This window comes from Planococcus citri, chromosome 4 (genome assembly GCF_950023065.1).
Source record: "Planococcus citri chromosome 4, ihPlaCitr1.1, whole genome shotgun sequence".
NCBI lineage: Eukaryota > Metazoa > Arthropoda > Insecta > Hemiptera > Pseudococcidae > Planococcus > Planococcus citri.
The window spans coordinates 18554188-18575138 of NC_088680.1; the positions used below are offsets into that span (position 1 = coordinate 18554188).

The 20951-nt window shown below is 33.0% G+C and overlaps 1 protein-coding gene across 1 annotated transcript in view; it reads right to left on the reverse strand.

Annotated features, from left to right (window-relative positions):
* Positions 1-9462: 9462 nt before the first annotated feature.
* The window catches only part of LOC135844202 (forkhead box protein B1-like), a 42862-nt gene continuing 31373 nt past the window's right edge, over positions 9463-20951 (reverse strand). The window contains exon 2 of the mRNA XM_065362343.1: positions 9463-10034. Within this exon, the coding sequence (XP_065218415.1) occupies positions 9991-10034 (44 nt within the window). The 3' untranslated portion in view covers positions 9463-9990. The remainder of the gene's footprint in view (positions 10035-20951) is intronic.

Genomic DNA, 20951 nt, shown 5'->3' on the forward strand with positions numbered 1-20951 from the left:
TGATTTTTTGAACAAATTTTTCATTTTAAGGGCTTTTTAAAAAAATTTCAAGTATGCTTTGAGTAAAATTCATGACTTTTCCATGACTTTTTACAGACTGCTCAACAAAACTCCCATGACTAAAAATCATGACCTTTTTCATGACCTATTTTTCACATTTTTACCACATGGAAATATCCCCCCTCTCCCAAAAATTAAATTACTTGAACTCCGAGGAAAATTTTTGCCGAACAAGGTTACCATTTTTTACAGGATCAAAAAATTAGGTATCTCAATTTTTCAATTTTTCTGATTCTTTTGAACAAATTTTCCATTTTTGAACAAGTTTTTCATTTTTGAACAAGTTTTTCATTTTTGATTTTTTTTCATTGTATGGGCCTTTGAAAAAAATGTCAAGTGTGTTTCGAGCAAAATTCATGATTTTTTTCATGACCGTTGGACAATGGACACTCTGTTAATAAGATTAGGGATCTTGAATTCAATAACTATATAAATACCAAAATCTGATATTTTTGCAGAAAATTACTCAAAATTTCCTGTACTCCCTTAAGTTGATCAACTCTCTTCTTCAATTGATTACCACCATTTTGATGGCTGAAGGTTCCAGATTTTCTGAAAAGTGGTGGCAATTAATTCCAGGGAGGTAGGGGAAATTGACTTTCATAAGGTAGAGTAAGTTTTGTGTCTTTTCTGCGAAAATCGGCAATTTTGGAGATTGCTTCATTCAAATGAGAGATTCTCAACTTGTAAAAAAAAAAATACACTTCCAGTTAATTTTTTATACGAAATTCAGGTGACAAGAAAAAAAGGGAGATATTAAGAGTGAAATCTTGAAAAAAACTCATAATTTTTTGGTTTGCATTTTTCAATATTTTTTTTCAATTCAACTTTTTGCTACCTCTCTGAATTCGATACTCAAATTTGACAATGACGAAAAAAATGGAAATTTTTGCTCAAATAAGACTCAATTTTTCATTACATAATTTCATATTTTATCCAGTGAAATAAACTCGTAAACCTGTTGGCCAAAAATATAAAAATCAAAAATCATTCAAATTTCCATCTATTTTCCAGTGCTTTGCAAAACACTTTTCAATTTAAAAAAAAAACAACATAAATTTCGAAAAAAGAATGCATTCAATAAAGTTGAGGTTTTCAAATTTTTCATCAAAAAATCTTGAAAGCAAAACTTCCCAGAAAAAGAATACCTAATCACCCCCAACAAAAAAAATTTACATTCTACGATTTTGTTTTTCTTCATCTTTCACAAGACCCTCACTTTTTCTCCATAAATGGATATCTCGTGAAGAAAAAACTGGGGGAAAATTTCAATTTTTCATAAAAAAACGATCAATTATTGTTGAACTCCGCAACTTTTTCAAAAATTTTTCAAAGACAAATCTTTCTAATTTCACTATCCGTAATTTTCATTCTCTTTCCTTTTTTCGTGATACCTTCACACTCAGATTTTCTGAAACTTCATGAGATATTTTAAGCAATAATTGAAAATTTCGTAAAACTATTTTCCTCAGAACCTCGCAAACAGGCCATCCCTGCACTTTTGATTTTCACTCTCACACCACCATCAACCAAACTTGATCATCGGCATCAAAATCTAATACTTGTAGCCCTCTATGGTACATCCAACTTCAATATTCCAATCAGACCTCCTAATTTTCAGCCAATTTCCCATCCACCTCCACGATCTCTTCTGCAGCTTCGGCGCAGGTACCGCGCTATTTACACGACACGAATCGATTAAAACGGACGTGAAAAATTACCCATTAATCGCTCGATTAGCGTTACAATATGAGCAGCGTAAGAAGCGGTATATACCTAACACAGAAGGGCGTAGGGGGATCCAAAGGAGGAGAAAAAAAACCACTGGCAGCGTGTCGGGCTTTATTGTTGAAAGCCGAACGAACACCTTTATCCAATTTACATTCGCGACTGACCGGGTCGCAATCGATTAATTTTTTATAACGCGATCAATATTTTATACAAACTGACGAGTAGGTATATATACTGAGATTATAAAAGACGTCGGTCTTAATGGGAATTGAAGTACGAGTACGGCTCAGGCGGCGCAGAAGAGGTAAAAGGGCAACAACAGAACAGATTCGACCATAGAGAGTATAGTTACTCGACTCGTAGTGCACTGCGCTCTGCGCTGCGTACCAAATAATGAGATTTAAACGAGTGCCGTCAGAAACAAATTAAAAGGTAAGCTATAACCAACTGGTTACGGCCGCGTAATGGCCATATTTATGAACAGCGGTCGAATTAAAATCGACAATAATCGACTTTTTCCCTGTACCAGCGTTTAAGTCGCCCGAAAAAATAAATAATCTTTCAATTAAGCCAACAATTTTCAATCCCACAGCTCCGATGATTTTCCCCCTTTTTCTCAGTCAGCAGACTCAGTGGTGCTCAAAATCATCCACTTGAAATAGGCTGGAAGATCTGCACCTTGCACAACCTTCTTCATGTCGCTCGAAGATCATGTCAACTTTTCGCAACACCCATCACAGGCGATCATCTCGTCCGATGATCTCTCTATTTATATAAATCACCATCACGTGAAGCGAATAAACTACTCGGACACGAAATACGCTCTCAGCGTATTCTTCCTCATCGTACTCGTATATACAGCAAGCAGGTAGTAATTGCAGCAAATCCACGCCAACAAACTCGAACACGTGTAAATCTGGTGGAAAAACAAACTAACCGTGTAGCTCTCGGTTAATTATCGCCCTTAATCAACCTTGCAACTTCAACAAACATTCTTCTCTTCGTCTAATTAACTCATATTCGCTTGCTCAAATATAAATTCAACAAACATTACCGCGCCTAACGCGAACGCATTAATTAACCGAAAAAAAAACCTACCAGTAAGAGCAAACTTACGAGCATTACATATAAGAAGTGAAACAAAAAACCTACACAATAGGAAAGGGAAACAGCCAAATTCCTAGTATATGACTTGTTAATTGTACAAAAATATCAAAATGTTTTTGAAGCACGAAAATAATAGCCGTAGTACGCCTTCTCATGTTTTTATTAATTATATTTGCTTTTTTACTGCTAATTTCACAAAGTGCGTGAACACATTTTTATTAATAAATTGTGCACATAGAAGCGAACACGCGAACTTCACTTCCATATAGTATACAGGAGGTAGCACACATATACACAGCCAACCTGTAAATGCGAGTTCATTTATCACGTAGGTATATATGTACCTACAGAGTGGGCCAAAAGTCAGTACCCCGATTTTCACGTTTTAGTTTTTCTTTAAAAAATCAAAAACTAAGCATCCTAGAAAAAAACTACTCACATCATGTCGATTCAAAATTTAATTCTCTACAACTTTGTTATCATAAAATTTTTTTTGGACGCTTCCTTTCGCCCCCAGATCGATTTTCGTGACTTGATGATTTTTATGAAAAAATTTTCAGAAGTACATTTCAAAGAGTTTCAGTTTTTCTTTAAAAAATCAAAAACTAAGCATCCTAGAAAAAAACTAACGACATCATGTCGATTCGAAATTTAATTCTCTAGAACTTTGTTTTCGTGAAATTTTTTTGGACGCTTCCTTTCGCCTCCAGATCAATTTTTATGAAGCTCAGTTGGCAACATTTTCGAAAATTTTAGTTTTTTGTTAAAACATCAAAAACTAAGCATCCTAGAAAAAAACTAACGACATTATGTCGATTGGAAATTTAATTCTCTACAATTTTCTACGATGTAATTTTTTCGTAGGATGTTTCTTTTCATCTCCAGATCAATTTTAATGAAACTTTGCTTGCAAATTTTTCGAAAATTTTAGTTTTTTGTAAAAAAAATCAAAAACTAAGCATCCTAGAAAAAAACTAACGACATAATGTCGATTAGAAATTTAATTCTCTACAGTTTTCTTCCATGTAATTTTTTCGTAGGATGCTTCCTTTCATCTCCAGATCAATTTTAATGAAACTTTGCTTGCAAATTTTTCGAAAATTTTAGTTTTTTGTAAAAAAAATCAAAAACTACCTAAGCATCCTAGAAAAAAATTAACGACATTATGTCGGTTGGAAATTTTATCCTCTACTACATGGTGATCATGAAATTTTTTTTGAACGCTTCCTTTCACCTCCAGATTGATTTTAATGAAACTCAGTTTGCAAATTTTTCAAAAGTTCGTCTCAAAAAATTTTAGACTCCCAGTTTTTTGACAAAAATCAAAAACTAAGCATCCTAGAAAAAACTAATGACATTCTAGCAATTGGAAATTTTGAAATGAACTATTGAAAAATTCAATTTTTTACTTTCTTATTTCCATTTGGCAATTTGCCAAAAATTCAAAATCTTCATCTAAATTTTTTTAAAAATTATAACAATGATAAAAAAAATGGTAAAACAGATCAAAGTCGTAGAGAATCAAATTTCCAACCGACATAATGTCGTTAGTTTTTTTCTAGGATGCTTAGTTTTTGATTTTTTTTACAAAAAACTAAAATTTTCAAAAAAGTTGCAAGCAAAGTTTCATTAAAATTGATCTGGAGATGAAAAGAAGCATCCTACGAAAAAATTACATGGTAGAAAATTGTAGAGAATTAAATTTCCAATCGACTTAATGCCGTTAGTTTTTTTCTAGGATGCTTAGTTTTTGATTTTTTAAAGAAAAACTAAAACTCTTTGAAATGAACTTTTGAAAATTTTTTCATAAAAATCATCAAGTCACGAAAATCGATCTGGGGGCGAAAGGAAGCGTCCAAAAAAAATTTCATAATAACAAAGTTGTAGAGAATTAAATTTCGAATCGACATGATGTCGGTAGTTTTTTTCTAGGATGCTTAGTTTTTGATTTTTTAAAGAAAAACTAAAACGTGAAAATCAGGGTACTGACTTTTGGCCCACTCTGTATATGCTAGGTACGTAACTACGTATGTAGCGCGTAAATTCATTTTAATGTATATCAGGCAACAAGGTGCGCCGAAAGTTTGATCTGATTTTTCGGCGCCGTTTTCGATTAGCTGCCACAAAAACACCCGATTAAACGCAAATTGAAAAATATCTCGCATCTGAGATCTTAAAACACCACATGTCACACAACTCGTCATTTTTTTCGATCGTAAGACTATATTAGAGGTGCTATGGTCAGGGTTGGAGAGGTCAAATCAAAAAACCGAGCTGATATTCGTATTCAGCACTCCCAGATACCCAGCAAACGATATGTCACACGACATATCTGTTACATCGAGCTCTGGTCAGAATTCCTCCACCCCTTTTTGAAATATGGGGATGATTTCCTTCTTTTAATTCTACTTGATACTTCGACCCAACATATTAGGATTGATACATGGCTCGAATAAAGATGAAATCAAAATCCTTTTTAGTTAGACTTTAATAAACAAAATCTCTTCCAATGATAGATTTTAGAAAAATAGATCACAAAATTATTTTGTCATCGCAGGTTTTTGCTCAGGATTTAAACTCAAAAAATTAAGAATGCAATTCACAAAAAAATCTATCATTTTTGAGCTCTGATAACTACGATCTAAATCCAAAGTATTGCTATCTATCAACCCAGCAGACACTGAATAATTATGAAACTTCCTCTCGTCGATTTTTCTGAAACTTTACTATCCTAGAAATTGAACTGGCAGGTGCCCAAATTTGCAAAATTTGACATTTTTGACCACGGTTTCTGATCCAAGTTTTTGATGCAAACAAAAAAAAGTTTTTTCACTTTTGAAAAGAGCTATTTTTTTCGTAAATTGGTCAAAATTTTTGAAAATTGCCATTTACTTGTGACAAGCAAAAAATATCAATTTATGGAGAGTCAATCATTGAAATTAAAGGAGCTAGAGACAAGGATAATAGATTAGCCCATTGAAATTTTGAGGCATGCCTTCGATATCAGGGAAAAGCCATTTTGAAGAAAACTCCTTTTCTGATTTCCTTGCAATGTAGGACTAGACACATGTGAGCAAAAATTTGGGGTTTCTAAATTAATGAACATTTTCCCCTTCATTTCCAAATTAGGCACGTTTCAGAAAAATCAAGTCCTAATCAGGTTGATTCAACACCAAAGTTCATGGAATTGGAAGCACTTCTTTTACAGGGGCTTCGTTCGGTTGCATTGAGAACTACTCGAGTACCTCTCCCCACCCCTTTCTTTCACCCTACCACAAAGGGAAAAAATGCATTCATGTGTGATTGAGCTACCCCTTCTACTTTGAATGATGAAAGCGAACGTTCTTAAGCCACAAGATTGAGAGAAATCACAGGAAAAAAATTGAAAAAAAGTATCGACAAGTTGAAGAAAATCAATATAGAAACATTGTATTGAAAAAGAAGCATTAAAAAACTATTCAAGGATTCTGACTGAAAAACTATCAAACTTTATAAAAAAACAAATCAAAGTTAAAATTTTTTCAATTTTTTTGAAAATGAAAATTTTTCAATTTTTTTAGAAGTGAGAATTTGTATTGAAAATTTTGAAATTTCTGTACTTTTCAAAAATCTTGAGGTTTTAAAACTTTTTTCAAAATGATAAAATTTTTAAATTTTTTGAAAATTTTATTAATTTTTACATTTTTGAAAAATACGTAGGTACTGATAAAAAAAAAAACAACCGAAATTTAAGAAAAACGTGGATCAAAATCAAAATTCTTCAATTTCCCAGAAGTAAGATAAGATTATGTATTTTTTTCAAAATTTATAAATTTTTAAACTTCTTAAAAATCATTGGGAATTTTAAATTTTCTTCAAAATCATATAAAATTGACTGAAATTTGTAAGCCTAAGAGAAACAACAAGGAGCACTTGAAATTGAAACAAAGTGTAAAGAGTGCCTACTACCTGCCTACAGATTGTAAGGAAACTTTCAAAATAACTGTGTTTGTTTCGTTTTTTTAAAAAAGAAAATCACTTGCAGGGCTCGTTAAACAATTTTTTTTCTACTAAAAAAATGAAAAAAAAAACTTTAGTACCGAATCAAAAAAGCTTGAAAAAGTAATCAAAAAATAACCAAAAAGGTGACCAACCACAAGCCAAACATTATAAAAGGTAATAGGTATGTTATGTAAGAACTTATCATTTTAGATAAAACTCTTGAAAAATAGAGATTTTTTGGCAGTTACAGTGAGAATTTTTGATTTTTTTATCACAAGACGAGACTTTTGACAATTTCTAAAAAAAATGATTACCGTATCTTTTTTGGCAAAAAAGAAGTACCTAAAGAGAGACTAAAGAGTATTTGCCATTTTTGGCAGAAAACGAGATTTCGAACATTTTTTTAGAGAATTGAGGGCTTCTTAGCAATTTTTAGAAAACCAAGCTTTTTAGGAATTTTACTAAAAAGTGGGGATTTAGAATTTTTGACGATGAAAATAAGCAAATTGCAAGACTTTCACAATTTTGGAAGAGATCAGAGCTTCTAGGGAATTATTAGAAAAGCGTGATATTTTTTCGGCAATTTTTGGCATAAAAGCGAGACTTTTTGCTGACTTCTGGAAAAAACGTGAGACTTGGTATAGCAATTCTATAAACAATTTTTCAATTTATAGCAAAAAGTGATAGGTGCTTTTTGCCAATAATTTCTTATCAATTTTTGTCAAAAAAGTTGGCTTATTTTGCAGCTTTTCGACAAAAAAACAGGACGTTTTAGTAAAATTTGGCAGAAAAACACAGTTTTTGAGTGTTTATTTTTTTTTAAAGCTAGGTTTCCAGCAATTGTGCTAAAAGCGAGATTTTTTGTCACTCTTTTGAAAAAAAAACAACTTTTTTACAATTTTAGCCAAAAAACAGAACTTTTAACTATCAACAAAAAAAGTATTACTTTTTCGCAATTTTTGTCAAAAAACAATGGTTTTTTCTATTTTTTCCAAAAAACACTTAAATTTTTCGGAGATTTATCAATTTTAAGAACAAAACAGAATAATTTGATCGAAATTTTTCAACCTATTACGTATGATCATCTTAAAATTGATGAAAATTTTCATAGATTTACATCAAACTGATCGAGATCTGTGATTGTTGAGCTCTGCTTTTTGATCGATAATTGGCCACAGCTAAGTTTCCTAAAAAAAATTAGGAATCCAGAATGCCAAACAAAATTTTAAAACCAAAAGTAGAACTTTCATAGAACTTTTTCAAAGTTGAAACCATGCCCTCAGTTTTTTACCCACATCTTTTGAAAATTTCTATCCCCTCTCCTCTAAAAATTATCCAATACAACTCAAAATAGATTTTTTTCAGGCACTTGCACATTTTGCAACTGTTGAAACACTGAAAAATTTGGAATGCTGAAGTGAAAACTCCCCCCTACCCATTTTTTTCAACAGTATTTCCCAAAGTTCGCTCATCAAATGGGCACATCAAGCGGACCATAAGCGATTTCCTATTAAAAATTTACCATCCAAATGGCAAAAATATGCATGTAAATTGATAAATAAAAATGAATTAGGTAATTGATTTTTTTCTTGATGATTCAATAAGTTCAATTAATTTTTCTGAAAAACTACATAATTTCCTAATAAGTAAACAATTTTGAAAAAAATTGCCAATTTTTTGTAATTTCTGAAGAGTGTAAATTGGCAAATATTCATCTCTTTCCTGACTGTACTTTTGGGTGATGTGTGACGAGGGGAGGGGAGGGAGAGGTAAATACATATAAAATATACTTTGCACAAAATCCATAAAATTTGTAAAATTGATTTTTTTTTCAATTCTACTTTCAAATTCTACTTTCACCTGCTTTAAAACATTTTTGAAATAATTTGATGCAAGGAAGTAAAATATGCCTTGAAATTCTAAAAAAAATGTAAAAATTGTCAAGACTTTATCCTTCCTCCTCCACCTTGTTCTACATATTCCAGTACATCACTCCTATTGGAAAAAGGAAAAAACCAACTCACACCACCAAATAATTTCACCCATCAACCTCCCTCACCTTCCCTTCACCCATACACTTCCATTACGTCACGTCTAACTAAAAAACCCACCAAAAACACAACGTCATTAAACTATTATAAACACTACCACAGTAACACCAAAAAAGAGCAAAACGGAAACACGACCCAGAATCGTGCGCACCTTTAGGTAAGTCCTGTATACGTATTATCTGCGTGAATGTTAATACGTGTATAAGTACGTTATATATTGTGTTTACAAAAAGTTAGCACGCTATACGATTATAATACCCGATAAACATATTTTAATATTTGGCATGACATGTATGCGACCATTTGTTTTAAACTTCCACGTTTTTCGTTGTTCCTAATATAGCTTATTATGCCTGCTCTCTTACGTAATGCATACCTTATACCATACCTAGTACCTACCAACCTCCTGCTTAACATAGTTTATTATAAGCAAGTCCCCATTTACACTTACCTACATTGTATGTAGATATAACTCTCGTCCAGAGCTGATGAAATTACAGTATAATATCTAGTAAAGTATACACACAATCGATTCTTTTAATATATTTTCTAAACATTTTATTAAAATATTGAAAGACAACAATAACTCGCTTATATACATCACAAGGAAAAAAAAAAGAAAAAACGAATAACAATTTTTTTATAGATATACACACGTAGAAGTAGTAATAGTACTAGTAGTTATAATTTCCGTATATAAATCTCATTAAATACACGTACGGGTATATTAGTATCCGCATATACAATAAATAGGAAATCATGGGCGAAATTTCTTCTTCTTTTATTCCCCACAGTACTATATGTAAAGATAGGTACTAATAACACATAATACACTCAACACTGGGATATATGGGGCAGGGGGCAGGGAGCAGGGCGGGGATCTATACAATAAAATTTATTAATCACAGATATGTATACGCTGCCGCCAATCTTACAATAATAGTAATCATATAATCTCTCGTATTTATTAAATACTTCTTTAAAAAAAAAAATCAATAATACGGAGCTATGCGGGCGCCGCCACCGCCGCATGCTTCTCGCAGAGATCATCAACTCCTGGTCATTTAATCGATTCGGTTTTCAACTCGAGACGATCGTCTGATTCTGTGGAAAAAAACAACACATTGTAGATGAGAAAAAAAAACACAAACGATGTCGATTAATTCACACCTCGTCCGACAAGTCGGCTCTCCACTAAACGGTCCCATCAAAATTTTCCTCTTAAAACTCACGAGTTCTTGTTCCATACTTTTCTACATCTCTTAAGCAGCAAAAAAAGCGATTAATTTGAGCCACGAAGCTAAGGTGATCTCGCAGATAATTAAGCCTCTCGCGAAGATCAGTCGGTCTTTTCCCCTACACTAGGATGATAATTCATTAACCTAGAATATGCCGAGACTCGATTTACCTACGTAGATGTTTAGCTATACAAACAAACTCGTGGGTAAGTACGTATAAGTACTCGAAGTGTGGATATTCTGCTTAGTCATCATATTCCAGAGACCACCTAGCATCTCGAGTCTACTTATCCGAGCAATTATATTAACTACAGGACATAAATTTTGGCGATAGTTGCATCGGTTTGTTTATTTTCAACTACAAAATACAACGATCGTGTGCGTAAAGACGTATCGTGCATCGACGAAGAAGAAGAAATGAGTAAAAACAACAGAACAGGCCGACTCGATGCCAAGGTATTCTATATACCTACCTATACAGCCGCAGAATGAGAGAGGTGTAGTGTGCATGGCTGGCCGAAGAGCAAAGGGCTATATAAAGGTGGTTTTGATTCGTATCAAATGGCACGCCCCTTAAACACAGGCCGACAAAAGAAAAGTGTTTGAATTATCCTGCCTTAATTACAGGGCAGTACTTGGAAGTCGTTCCGACAGTTTAGCTTGGCATGCATACTATACACATACACTGCTGCGCGAGTAAGGTATTACACACAGTATACGAGTATACCTTACCTCTCTAGTGTATATATCGACATAGCTCCCTTTTCAAAACACGCTGAAAGGCATTTAGCTTATATTCTTTTTCTGTTTTGTAGATACAGTACACGTATATTATGTGTATATAGGGTCATCTTTCTCTCTTAGACGGATGGATGCTGCAATCCGAGCGAGAGAGATTCTCTCTTTGGAAGGAAAAAAAAAAAAAACCAATAATATAGATCTTGCAGAAATTACTTTTTATTCTTTTCTCGCTCGTTTTCTTCGAATATCTATGCCCCCGCTATTACGTCTATCTTTCTTGCACTCGATACACATTACATTCTCCGATGGTCGCTTCAAAGCGGTTCTTTATAGTTTTGTTTACCAACGCTGAACCTTAATTAGCGGTTAATACTTTTAACGTAGTGTTACCCAAAATGTGTTCGTGTAGCTGTTGTAGTGTCTGCATGAATCATTGTTCAATTTCGATGATTGCATATCGCTGTAACTGTCTAGAAATTCACTGTCTGTCTCATCAAAGAGGATGCCTAATCCACATCTCAAGATATGTTCTACAATGATATCTGCGTCAAGGTTAAAGAATTGGTAGCCATTTTGCCAGGCTTGATTGAATAAAGTTGAGGAAAAATGAGAGCTTGATACTTGATCAATTGCACAGCTCAAACTTGAGAGCTTCATACTATGATTGGGCCAAATTTGGAGAATTTTCTGCAGCCCTACTTCACCCCAGTATCATTGAAACTATTACAAGTTGGAACTAGCAAATGGTCAGTGAAATCACCGTGTACTCAACCTTACAGTGAGCCTAAAATCTTGGGGGAAAAATTGGTAAGTGCGTCCCATCTAAAATTCAATCATTGGATAATTCAATGACAGAACATCTGCAAACTTCAAACATTTCTGATAAGTGGTGAAAAATTAGAGCCTTAGAAAAATTCATTCTGGGCATGAGATTAAAAATAGATAATACATAAGCCTTTAAAACACCGAGAAAATTCACTGAAATATCATTAAGAAACTTATGTTGAAAGATCCGCACAATTTGATAAAAAATTGGTACGGTTTTCTGAAAATACAAGTAAGTATACAAAAACGTGTTGTAGATTAGAGTTATATATACTTGTTTTGGATTCCAAATTGATCATATATTGTAAGTTTGTTGATAAGATAGTAAGATTCTAGTTACACTATGGTAGGATTTACAGTATTAGGCTATTGAGCTTTTAGCATGAAGTATTGCATTCATCGTTATCCAACCATTGCTCCTGCACTTGGTTTATCATTGTTCCAAAATATGAGAAAGACAGAGAGCAAATTTTAAGGGAGCTTACTTATGAAGATATTTACCTACACAGATGATGAAGATACCTATATTTGTCAAAAATTTTTCACCTTTTTTAAAATTTACTGGAGTCTATGACCTTATTTAGTGGAACATTATTTTTTTCAATGTCATTTTGTAATTTTTTTTTACTTGTTATGTTACCTATCTATACCTACTTGATTCATTTATTTGTTTATTTGCCTACTTGTTTATTTATTGCCTGATTAATCTATTTTGTAAATTGATACATTTTGTGCATCTAAGTAACCATATCTATGAAAAAAATGTAAATGTATTGTAGACGCAAAAAAGCCTAGATGCTAGAGAATCCTTGAATAAATTTATAGTAATTTCATTCATTCAACTTCAAGTTGTTCATCTGTCCAAAAAATGAGGGATGTTGACCCGAAACAATGCTTGAAAGTGTGCAAAAATATCGTGAACCCCAAAGAAAGTTTTTCATTAAAAATAAATGATTGTTAGAACATATTGTTAGAAAGATGTGAATGAAAACTTCAACTAAAAGTGTTCAAAAAATGTTATCAAATGTATGTATGTTACGACTTAACGTCGACTCATCAGCTCTTCACATTTCCAATTTCATATGTGTCATTCCGTAGGTAAAGGGCCCATTTGGTCGTTTCTATTTAACGAGATAATCGTGTTTTTTGTGAAAAAGTTGAAAAAATCGAAAATCGAAGTTTTGATGGATTACTTATCTCGTGTCAAAGTATCAAGGCCGCAGGTGCGTCCCAAGCGGAGAAAAACGGAACTAAAGTTTTTCTATAAAGGGCCCATTTGGTCGTTTTTGCTTTTTCGCGGTAAATTTGCTTCCAAAAAAATACCCTACAAATTATACTGCACCTAGTCGCCAGTGGCAACATGTATACCATTCAAAAACGCGATTTTCGTTGGTGCAGCGTTGTGTGGCACTGATAACGGATTGCAGAGCAGGACGTCTGGCGTCTGGGTTCAAATCGCACCTGGGGTAGAAATTTTTTGAAAATTTTTTTTCATGATTTTTATTTTTACAAGTTGAATTTTGACGGAAAATGTAATTTAATAATTTTTTTTTGCTTTTGAACAGAGTAATGAATTTTTAATTATGCAAAATTTAAATTGATTAATCATTGTTTTTCAGGCTTAAAATACTCATAAACATGAAAATATTGAGTAAAAAAAATTGCTATTGCAGGTGGGTAGTAATATTTGACATCAGAAACAATAATCTTCAATTTTAGGTATGAAGGTTTTCGGATTACGTGAAATTTCAGTTTTTTTCAGAAAAAAACTTTGAAGGTGATTTTCTCAAAAGTTGAGTTTTTCAAATTTTTAATTATGGATTTTTTTTGGAGTTTTTTTTGCACTTTTTGGGCTTCTATCCAGCTCATATGATTGCTCCGGAGGTCTACTTCATCCCCCCCACCCCTAACTCAATATCGACCAAATGGGCCCTTTACCTGCGGAATGACACATATGTACTATTATGGTACAAATTGGTGACTCTGACATTAGAACGCCTATTTAACACAGTGATGAAATACGCCATTCCTAAGCCAGTAATGCATATGCATGTGTATCAAAGACAAAATCATCTGTAAGTAAACTTTATTTCAATCATTCTCAGCAACAACAACAACAACAACAACAAAATCACTGACGCCACTTTGGCCAGAATAATTTCGACTTTAATCTGCAAAATATGACCAGCTTGGGTGCAAGAATCCGAAACGACGTGGAGTAGTGAGCCCCATATGCTTTGTCAAAATTCACTCACCTCATCAGAAGGTTCAACATACAATCTCAATGCAGATGTCAATGATTCAACTGTCAGTCTCCAGTAGTTCACAATTTGCAATCTGGTCAGGCATTCTCAATAGATGGAACTTCAATCATCCTGAATCAGCATTTTTTCTTCAGAATCAACAAATTTCAACATCAGTCATCAACTAACCAAGTAACCAATTTAAAATCAACTCATTCTGTCTCATTGTTTTTCGAAATCGCAGCTCCTCCACTGGAGGGGGAGTTATGTAGCTGCTCTCTGTAAGAAATACGCGGCCGCTCATTCTAGTTACCAGAAATGTTTGTTATTATTTTCGGTTGTTATTCTGTTATCAAAATGAAGGGTGGTTTTCCAAAAAGTGATAAGTCAAAAATTATGATTTCGAGATAAATGACGTTTTTAGTGCCCATTCCAAGGCGCGATGCACTTGGAGTATGCCACCTATCCTGCATGTTGTATTGGATCTACCTCAACACCTATGTGTTGGTTTCATGGTGTAACTCCCATTTGCAGCGCTTCTGCGGCAGAGACAGTAAACTGACTTATCATCTTTTGGAAAAACGATTTTTTATGTTTTCATTTATATGATAGAACCAGTGTTGCAAATCGATGTAAGTCAACTCTAATTCACAATACAAAAGTATATGACCAAAAAAATTGATTACAAAAAATTTTACCTGTATTTTAAACAAAAATCAAGTACTTATTACAACACTATAAATTGAAAAAAAAATTTGATTAAAAAAAATCTTACCACTATTTTGGCAATAAATTTACAAAAAAAAAATTTTTGATTGAAAAAAAATTTTTACCTCCATGTTGGCGACAAAATTGACAAAAATTAAGTATTTATCTACAGCACTATCATTTAAAAAACATTTATCTGCATTTTGGCAATAAAATAAAAACGAAAATTAAGTACATAAGTACTACAGTACTATCCATTAAAAAAACAATATTCGCAGCTCTATTTTGGCTATAAAAGTAACGAAAACAAAGTAATCATGACTTATTGCGTTTTGGAAAAACGATTGCAATCCGCAACTTAGAGAAAAGCTGGATTGTGCGTAGATAAATAGGTATTTTGGGTAGGTTAGGCATTAAATAGGTGAGAAACGACCTATAGAACACAATGGTGTGAAAAACTCAATTTTCAAAAAAATTGACTTATCCACTTTTGGAAAACCGCCCTTCAAATATATATATGTATGTTACAACTCAACTATGATTCATATCAGATCTTCACATTTCCAATTTCATATTACAACTCAACAACAATTCATATCAGATCTTCACATTTCCAATTTCATATGTACCATTACAGTATCTACAATTAAAATCACTGAAAATTTTATGTTATTTTCAGGGTTGCGGAGAGGAATAGAACCAGAGCAACTGGAATGTGAAACATTATTTTTGGAAACTTTTTGGGGAGTGGGGGTGGAATGGAACCATGAGTAAAATTTAAAAATATTTGCAGGAGTGGAACCAGAACTGAACCAAAATAAAAAGTAGGGTTTTAACGCTCCAACCTCACAAAACTTTTTCGCCTTTAATAAACGTTTTGCAAGATCATAATGTGAACAACTAGTTTTTTTGCTGAGATTTTAGATCAACAAATAAGAAAATTATAACATGAAATGGTAAATGACATGAAACAGACTGTACAGTGTACATTGTACTTTTGAAACAAAATATCATTTCAGAAAATCTAAATTCAAGTGCGAAACAGTTGAAATACATATACCAAAGTGTTTGATTGATTGTAAAACCTTACGTGGAGAAGGGAGAAGGATTGAGAGAAATTTTTTCAGCTCTAAAATTATTTTTGGCCTCTCAAAAATACCCAGTGAAATTGTGAATATTTTCAAAATTTGAGCCAAGAGTCGATTTAGGTACCTATTTTAACCAGAAGTACTCTTTCAATAGTTTCAATCAAGTTGTGAAGTTCATTGATCACTTTGAGCAAAATTTTTGTTCTTTGGTACACTATGGAATATTTTTTCACGGTAAAATTTCATTTGAATTGTGAATTTTCAAGTCAATTGCCACACTGGCTTCTTTTAGTGAATTCTAGTGGAATTTCACTCAAACATCATTTTCTGTACAACTCCCATTTTTAGACCCCTTTAGTTGAATCCACTGAAAATGTCATGAAAATCAAAGAGATTCCGTCTTTTAACCTCATGCAGTAACTTGAAGTGATTTTTCAGGAAATTTCAAGTTTGTGAATATATATATTTTTTTTGTTTTTGAAATTGTGAGTAAATCAAAAATTTATCCTTGAAACTACATCAGTTTTTTATCCTTCAAAGGCTTTCTGGGAGAAAAATTTCGACTGAAATTGAATCACATTACCTACTTGAAAGAACCAACCTGAAACCAAAGAGTAATTCTCTACATCAAATTTTCACCCCCTCCCCCTACAAAAAACAAACAAACAAAACAACGAAAATTTCGAAATCAATAATTTCAATATAGCATCATTCGTAAATACATAAATGTAGGTACGACGAGAAAAATTATACGGCTTTTACCAGCCTTCATTTCACGATACCTTTTACCCAACTTACACCGCCGCTTCACCAAGCGGTGATTTTATCACGTCGAGTGGGTGTGATTTTTAATTTTTTAATTTATTACAAAGGAATTAGCCGAGTTAAGCGCGTTATGGTGCGTACCACGAGCACCATACCCGGTGTAGGTTAGGTTAGGTACGTGTTTATGTACATAAAAGCAACAACGACCACGACGACATTCTTGTCTCAACTCTTCAATCTACAAGATGAATTACTTTTTAACGAATCAGCTCGCGTGATACATGTTCCTTTGGAATCTTAAACGCGAGTTTAACCCGCAGCTTGAATGTTTCAAGTACGCGAATTTTCTTCCGTTTTTTTTTCACGCGTGATGCATGAAGAATTACCCCCGAAAAAATATTAATAAAAATATAATTACGGGATTAATGCGAGGGAGGGGGCTGAAAACAGGATGTGGAGTAGTTCTAAACATATGGATTAGGCATTTATGGGCTGCAAAAGTGGAAAAATTGTTTACAGGAAATATTTTTCTAAAATTGGGTGAATTTTGGAAAAACATGTCATAACAACTAAAAATCACAAAAATTTCAAGAACTCGAATACTAATTTTCCAAAAAAATTGTTGAAAATTTCTATTGCCAAATAAGAATAAATTTATTTTGAAAAAAAAACATTACCAAACATCTATAGCGACAGACTACATCCTCAACGTAAGTATTTCACTCAATTTATACGAGATAGGTGAATTAAATTATCCAAGTCATTTTTCTTTTACATTTGAGTAAGTAATTTCAAAATCACAATGAGCAATATTAATTTATATTTTAATTAAATAATTAAGCGCACGAGTACTCAAAAATTTGAAATAAATTTTAATTATTCGTAATTGTTTATATTTATACAACTGGTGCTCGAATCCTTGAATCTTTCACTAATCATTTCAGCTACGTAGACTTTTTGAATTACGGTTGTTTTAAATTATTCTTTAAATATGTAATTGTACACAGTGGGTACGAGTTTAGATAGATATGAGTTGAAAACTAAGTCATTCGAGTATACCATCGTTTTTGTACCTGTACATGTATTTTCGTTTGTAGTAATTTCCTTTAATTATCGTTTTAAATTGCTTCGAAATTATGAGAAATTAGCAAATTACCTAGGCACGTCGTTTTCACTCGCCTTTCGAATTTTTTTTCTTCTTTTTTTTTTTTGCAATATCCGTGACCACCAACATTGTGTGCACTTATTTAAATTACCTGCGGGATCGTGTTTGTATAGAAATGATGTTACAATGAGTGCAAATTTTCATTGTTTGAAATCTCGCAAAATCGATGCAATCACGAATTACTGCTCAAAAAAATGATTCGACTCATTCGCAAAAATTGACTAGAATATTGAAAAAATGCTCAAATATCTAAAAATACTAATCGTTGAAAATTACGAAAAATTAATCAAATATCAAATATGTATTATTAAAATGGAATGAAATTGTGAAGAAATCATCTGAAAAATTGCCAAAAATTGATGGAATTTCAGTGAGATTGTACAACACTTTGCAACAACTTCTTAAAACATTACTAATAATGCTTGTTAGAATCACAGGACGCCATAAAAACATTTAAAAACGATCAAAAACTTGATAAAATGTCTCGAAATGTGAGTAAAAATCTTGCGAACGTTGCCTAGATTAAAACTGCAGAAATTAGGTAGGTAACGAAAAATCAGCCAAATTGACTTTTCAGTCACTGAAAATGAACATAAATTGATAAAAAAAAAGTCAGCGCAATCGAGCCTTCTCAAATAATTACCTACTCGTACTTTGCAATAATTTTGCTAAAACATCGAAAGAGCATCGTCTCTGAAACAGGCGAAAGACTTTGGAATACGTGCAGTAGTCCCGATTGGTCATTGGCAATTTCAAAAAATCTACAGAAATTGAAAATTTCAATACAAAAATGTGAGGGGAGAAGGGGAGAGGGTTGAGAACCAACAAAAAAGTCTGAAATTAGCCATTAGACAATTTCCTATACTTATTTTTATGCGCTCGAAAAAAAAAACTCCAAAAAATGTTTTTTTGGGGGGGATTTTTTACCCTGTTCCACTATTTAAAAAATTTGAAAAAATATAACCTGCAAATCCTATTATGGTTTGAGGCCAATATTTTGGCAAAAAAAATCTATTCTGCACCACTTCCAGTTTCGGAGCATTGCAGTTTGAATCTTTGAAAATTGCTTCTAAGCTTTTTGGCTAGAAAACAGTGGAAAAAAATTGTAAAAAATTTCATGAATTGGGCCCCAGCCTCTTTGTACGCCAAAGAGATTGCAAAATTTTTTGGCAGTTCGCGAACGATTCATTTGTTTGTGAATGAGGAAGAATCATTTATGAACGACATGAGTCAGAATTTGTTTGCTAAAGCAAAGCAATCCTATATAATACCTATGAATATTGAATACTTATAAAGTTGGTCGTTCGCGAATGATTCGTTCATTCGTGAATGAAATGAACGAGTTTCTAAAGAATTGTACCATGTAAGTGAGAGAATTTCCATGTTTTAAATTTTTGGTTCAAATCTTATTGGAATAGTGATCGATTCAGTCGTTCTCGAACGATTCGTTCGTTTGTGGGGGAAGATGAATCATTTGTGAACGATTTTCATAAGTCGTAATTTGTCTGTCCTAGTATATTTGTTTGAGGGATCTTTTAATAATTTCAATTTTAGTCGTTCCCGAACGATTCGTTCATTTGTGAATGAATTGAAATACAAGATTCGTTCGTGAACGAGTTTCAAAAGTTGAACCATATCAGTTAAAGGATTTCCACGCATGAAAATTTTGGCTCAAAATTTATCGCAATACATACCTAATTATTATATATTTTTCATTCGATTGATTCAGTCGTTCACGAACGATTCGTTCGTTTGTGAATGAAAACGAATCTTTTTGTTGAACGGTTGTCAAAAATTAGGATTTATTTGCCAAAGTATTGCGTTGAATTTTTCCTCAGTCAGAAACTCAGAATACCTACCTATGAATACTCGTCAATTCGGTCGTTCACGAACGATTCGTTCATTCGTGAACGATTTTCAGAAGTTAGGTAATGTAAGGAGGAGGATTAACGTGGTGAAGAATAAGAATTTTGCGTGAAAAACACGCTTTTTTCGCACAGGAGCGAGGGGAGGGGGACTAAGTGAAATTTTTTGTGCTCTAAAATTTTTTTTCGGTCTCCCAAATTAATGCCCTGTGAATATTTTCAAAATCTGAGCCAAGGGTCGATTCACCTATCTTAACTGGAGGTACCCTTTGCTGAAAATATGTCTTGAAAACTTTCAAAAACATATAATTTTCAAAAAAATCACGCTTCATTGAACTAATTTTTAGTCAATTTCCAAATACAGCTCGAAAAACATCTGATAGGTAATCAATTTTCAAATACCAACTTCAAAGACATCTAATTTCATAGCATACTTATTTTCCTCATAATCTCAGACCTGTCTACTTCAACTATGATCATCTCCTTTACCAGCCTTCTCCTTCACATTACTCTGCAATTAAAACCCTCTCTCCTCCTTTCCTCCTCTTTTCTCTACACCAAAATCTCTTCCATCCCCATCGACCAACACCCTAGTACATACAACACTTCGCACCTTATAACATCTCATTACGTATTATTCGTGAAATCATACCCCTACGGACTTATTAAGTTATTAATAAGACAGCGGTCTTAATTTACGATTACAATTTCGATGCGCGCAAAGGCCTATACTAATGGCTGGCTAAGCTACGCTTGCATACATTTTTATTATCGATTTTTCATGTAGGTACTAAAAAAATGATACAGGTCAGCGTGTTATTAACGGTACGAGTCCTCCGTTAATGGCTAATAAAGCGAATCTAAATACGCTACGTTTAATAGTATAGTTATATAAACACTACTTTTTATGTCTAAAATAATATAATTTTGTTCAAATAATAGAACGGTTTTTATCAGCGGGGTGTCTTGACATAGCACCGAAAAAAGCGGACAAATATTCCCGAAAAAAAACTCGTTTATATTTCCGCTATTAAAAAAAAAATAATACCATCTTCGACTTATACAATACCGCAACTTCTTCTAGCGTATAAAGGCTAGCAACACTTCACCACGATACCCAAAGAAAAAAAAATGAAGAAAAACAGGGGTTGGTACAGTGTGGTTTAAGTTACGAGGACCTTTCAAAGGGAAAATTTCATTCACCTGTGATCCTTTCTTTGTCGAAGAAGACAATCGCCCACATACGAAGACACATCCGCGACTATGGGCACACGCGATAAATAAACATCAACAATACGCCGACTACATAACTCGATAAGTATACATAATAGGAACCATTGAAACGGACAATTGCGTTATAACATTCGTAATATTCTAATTTAT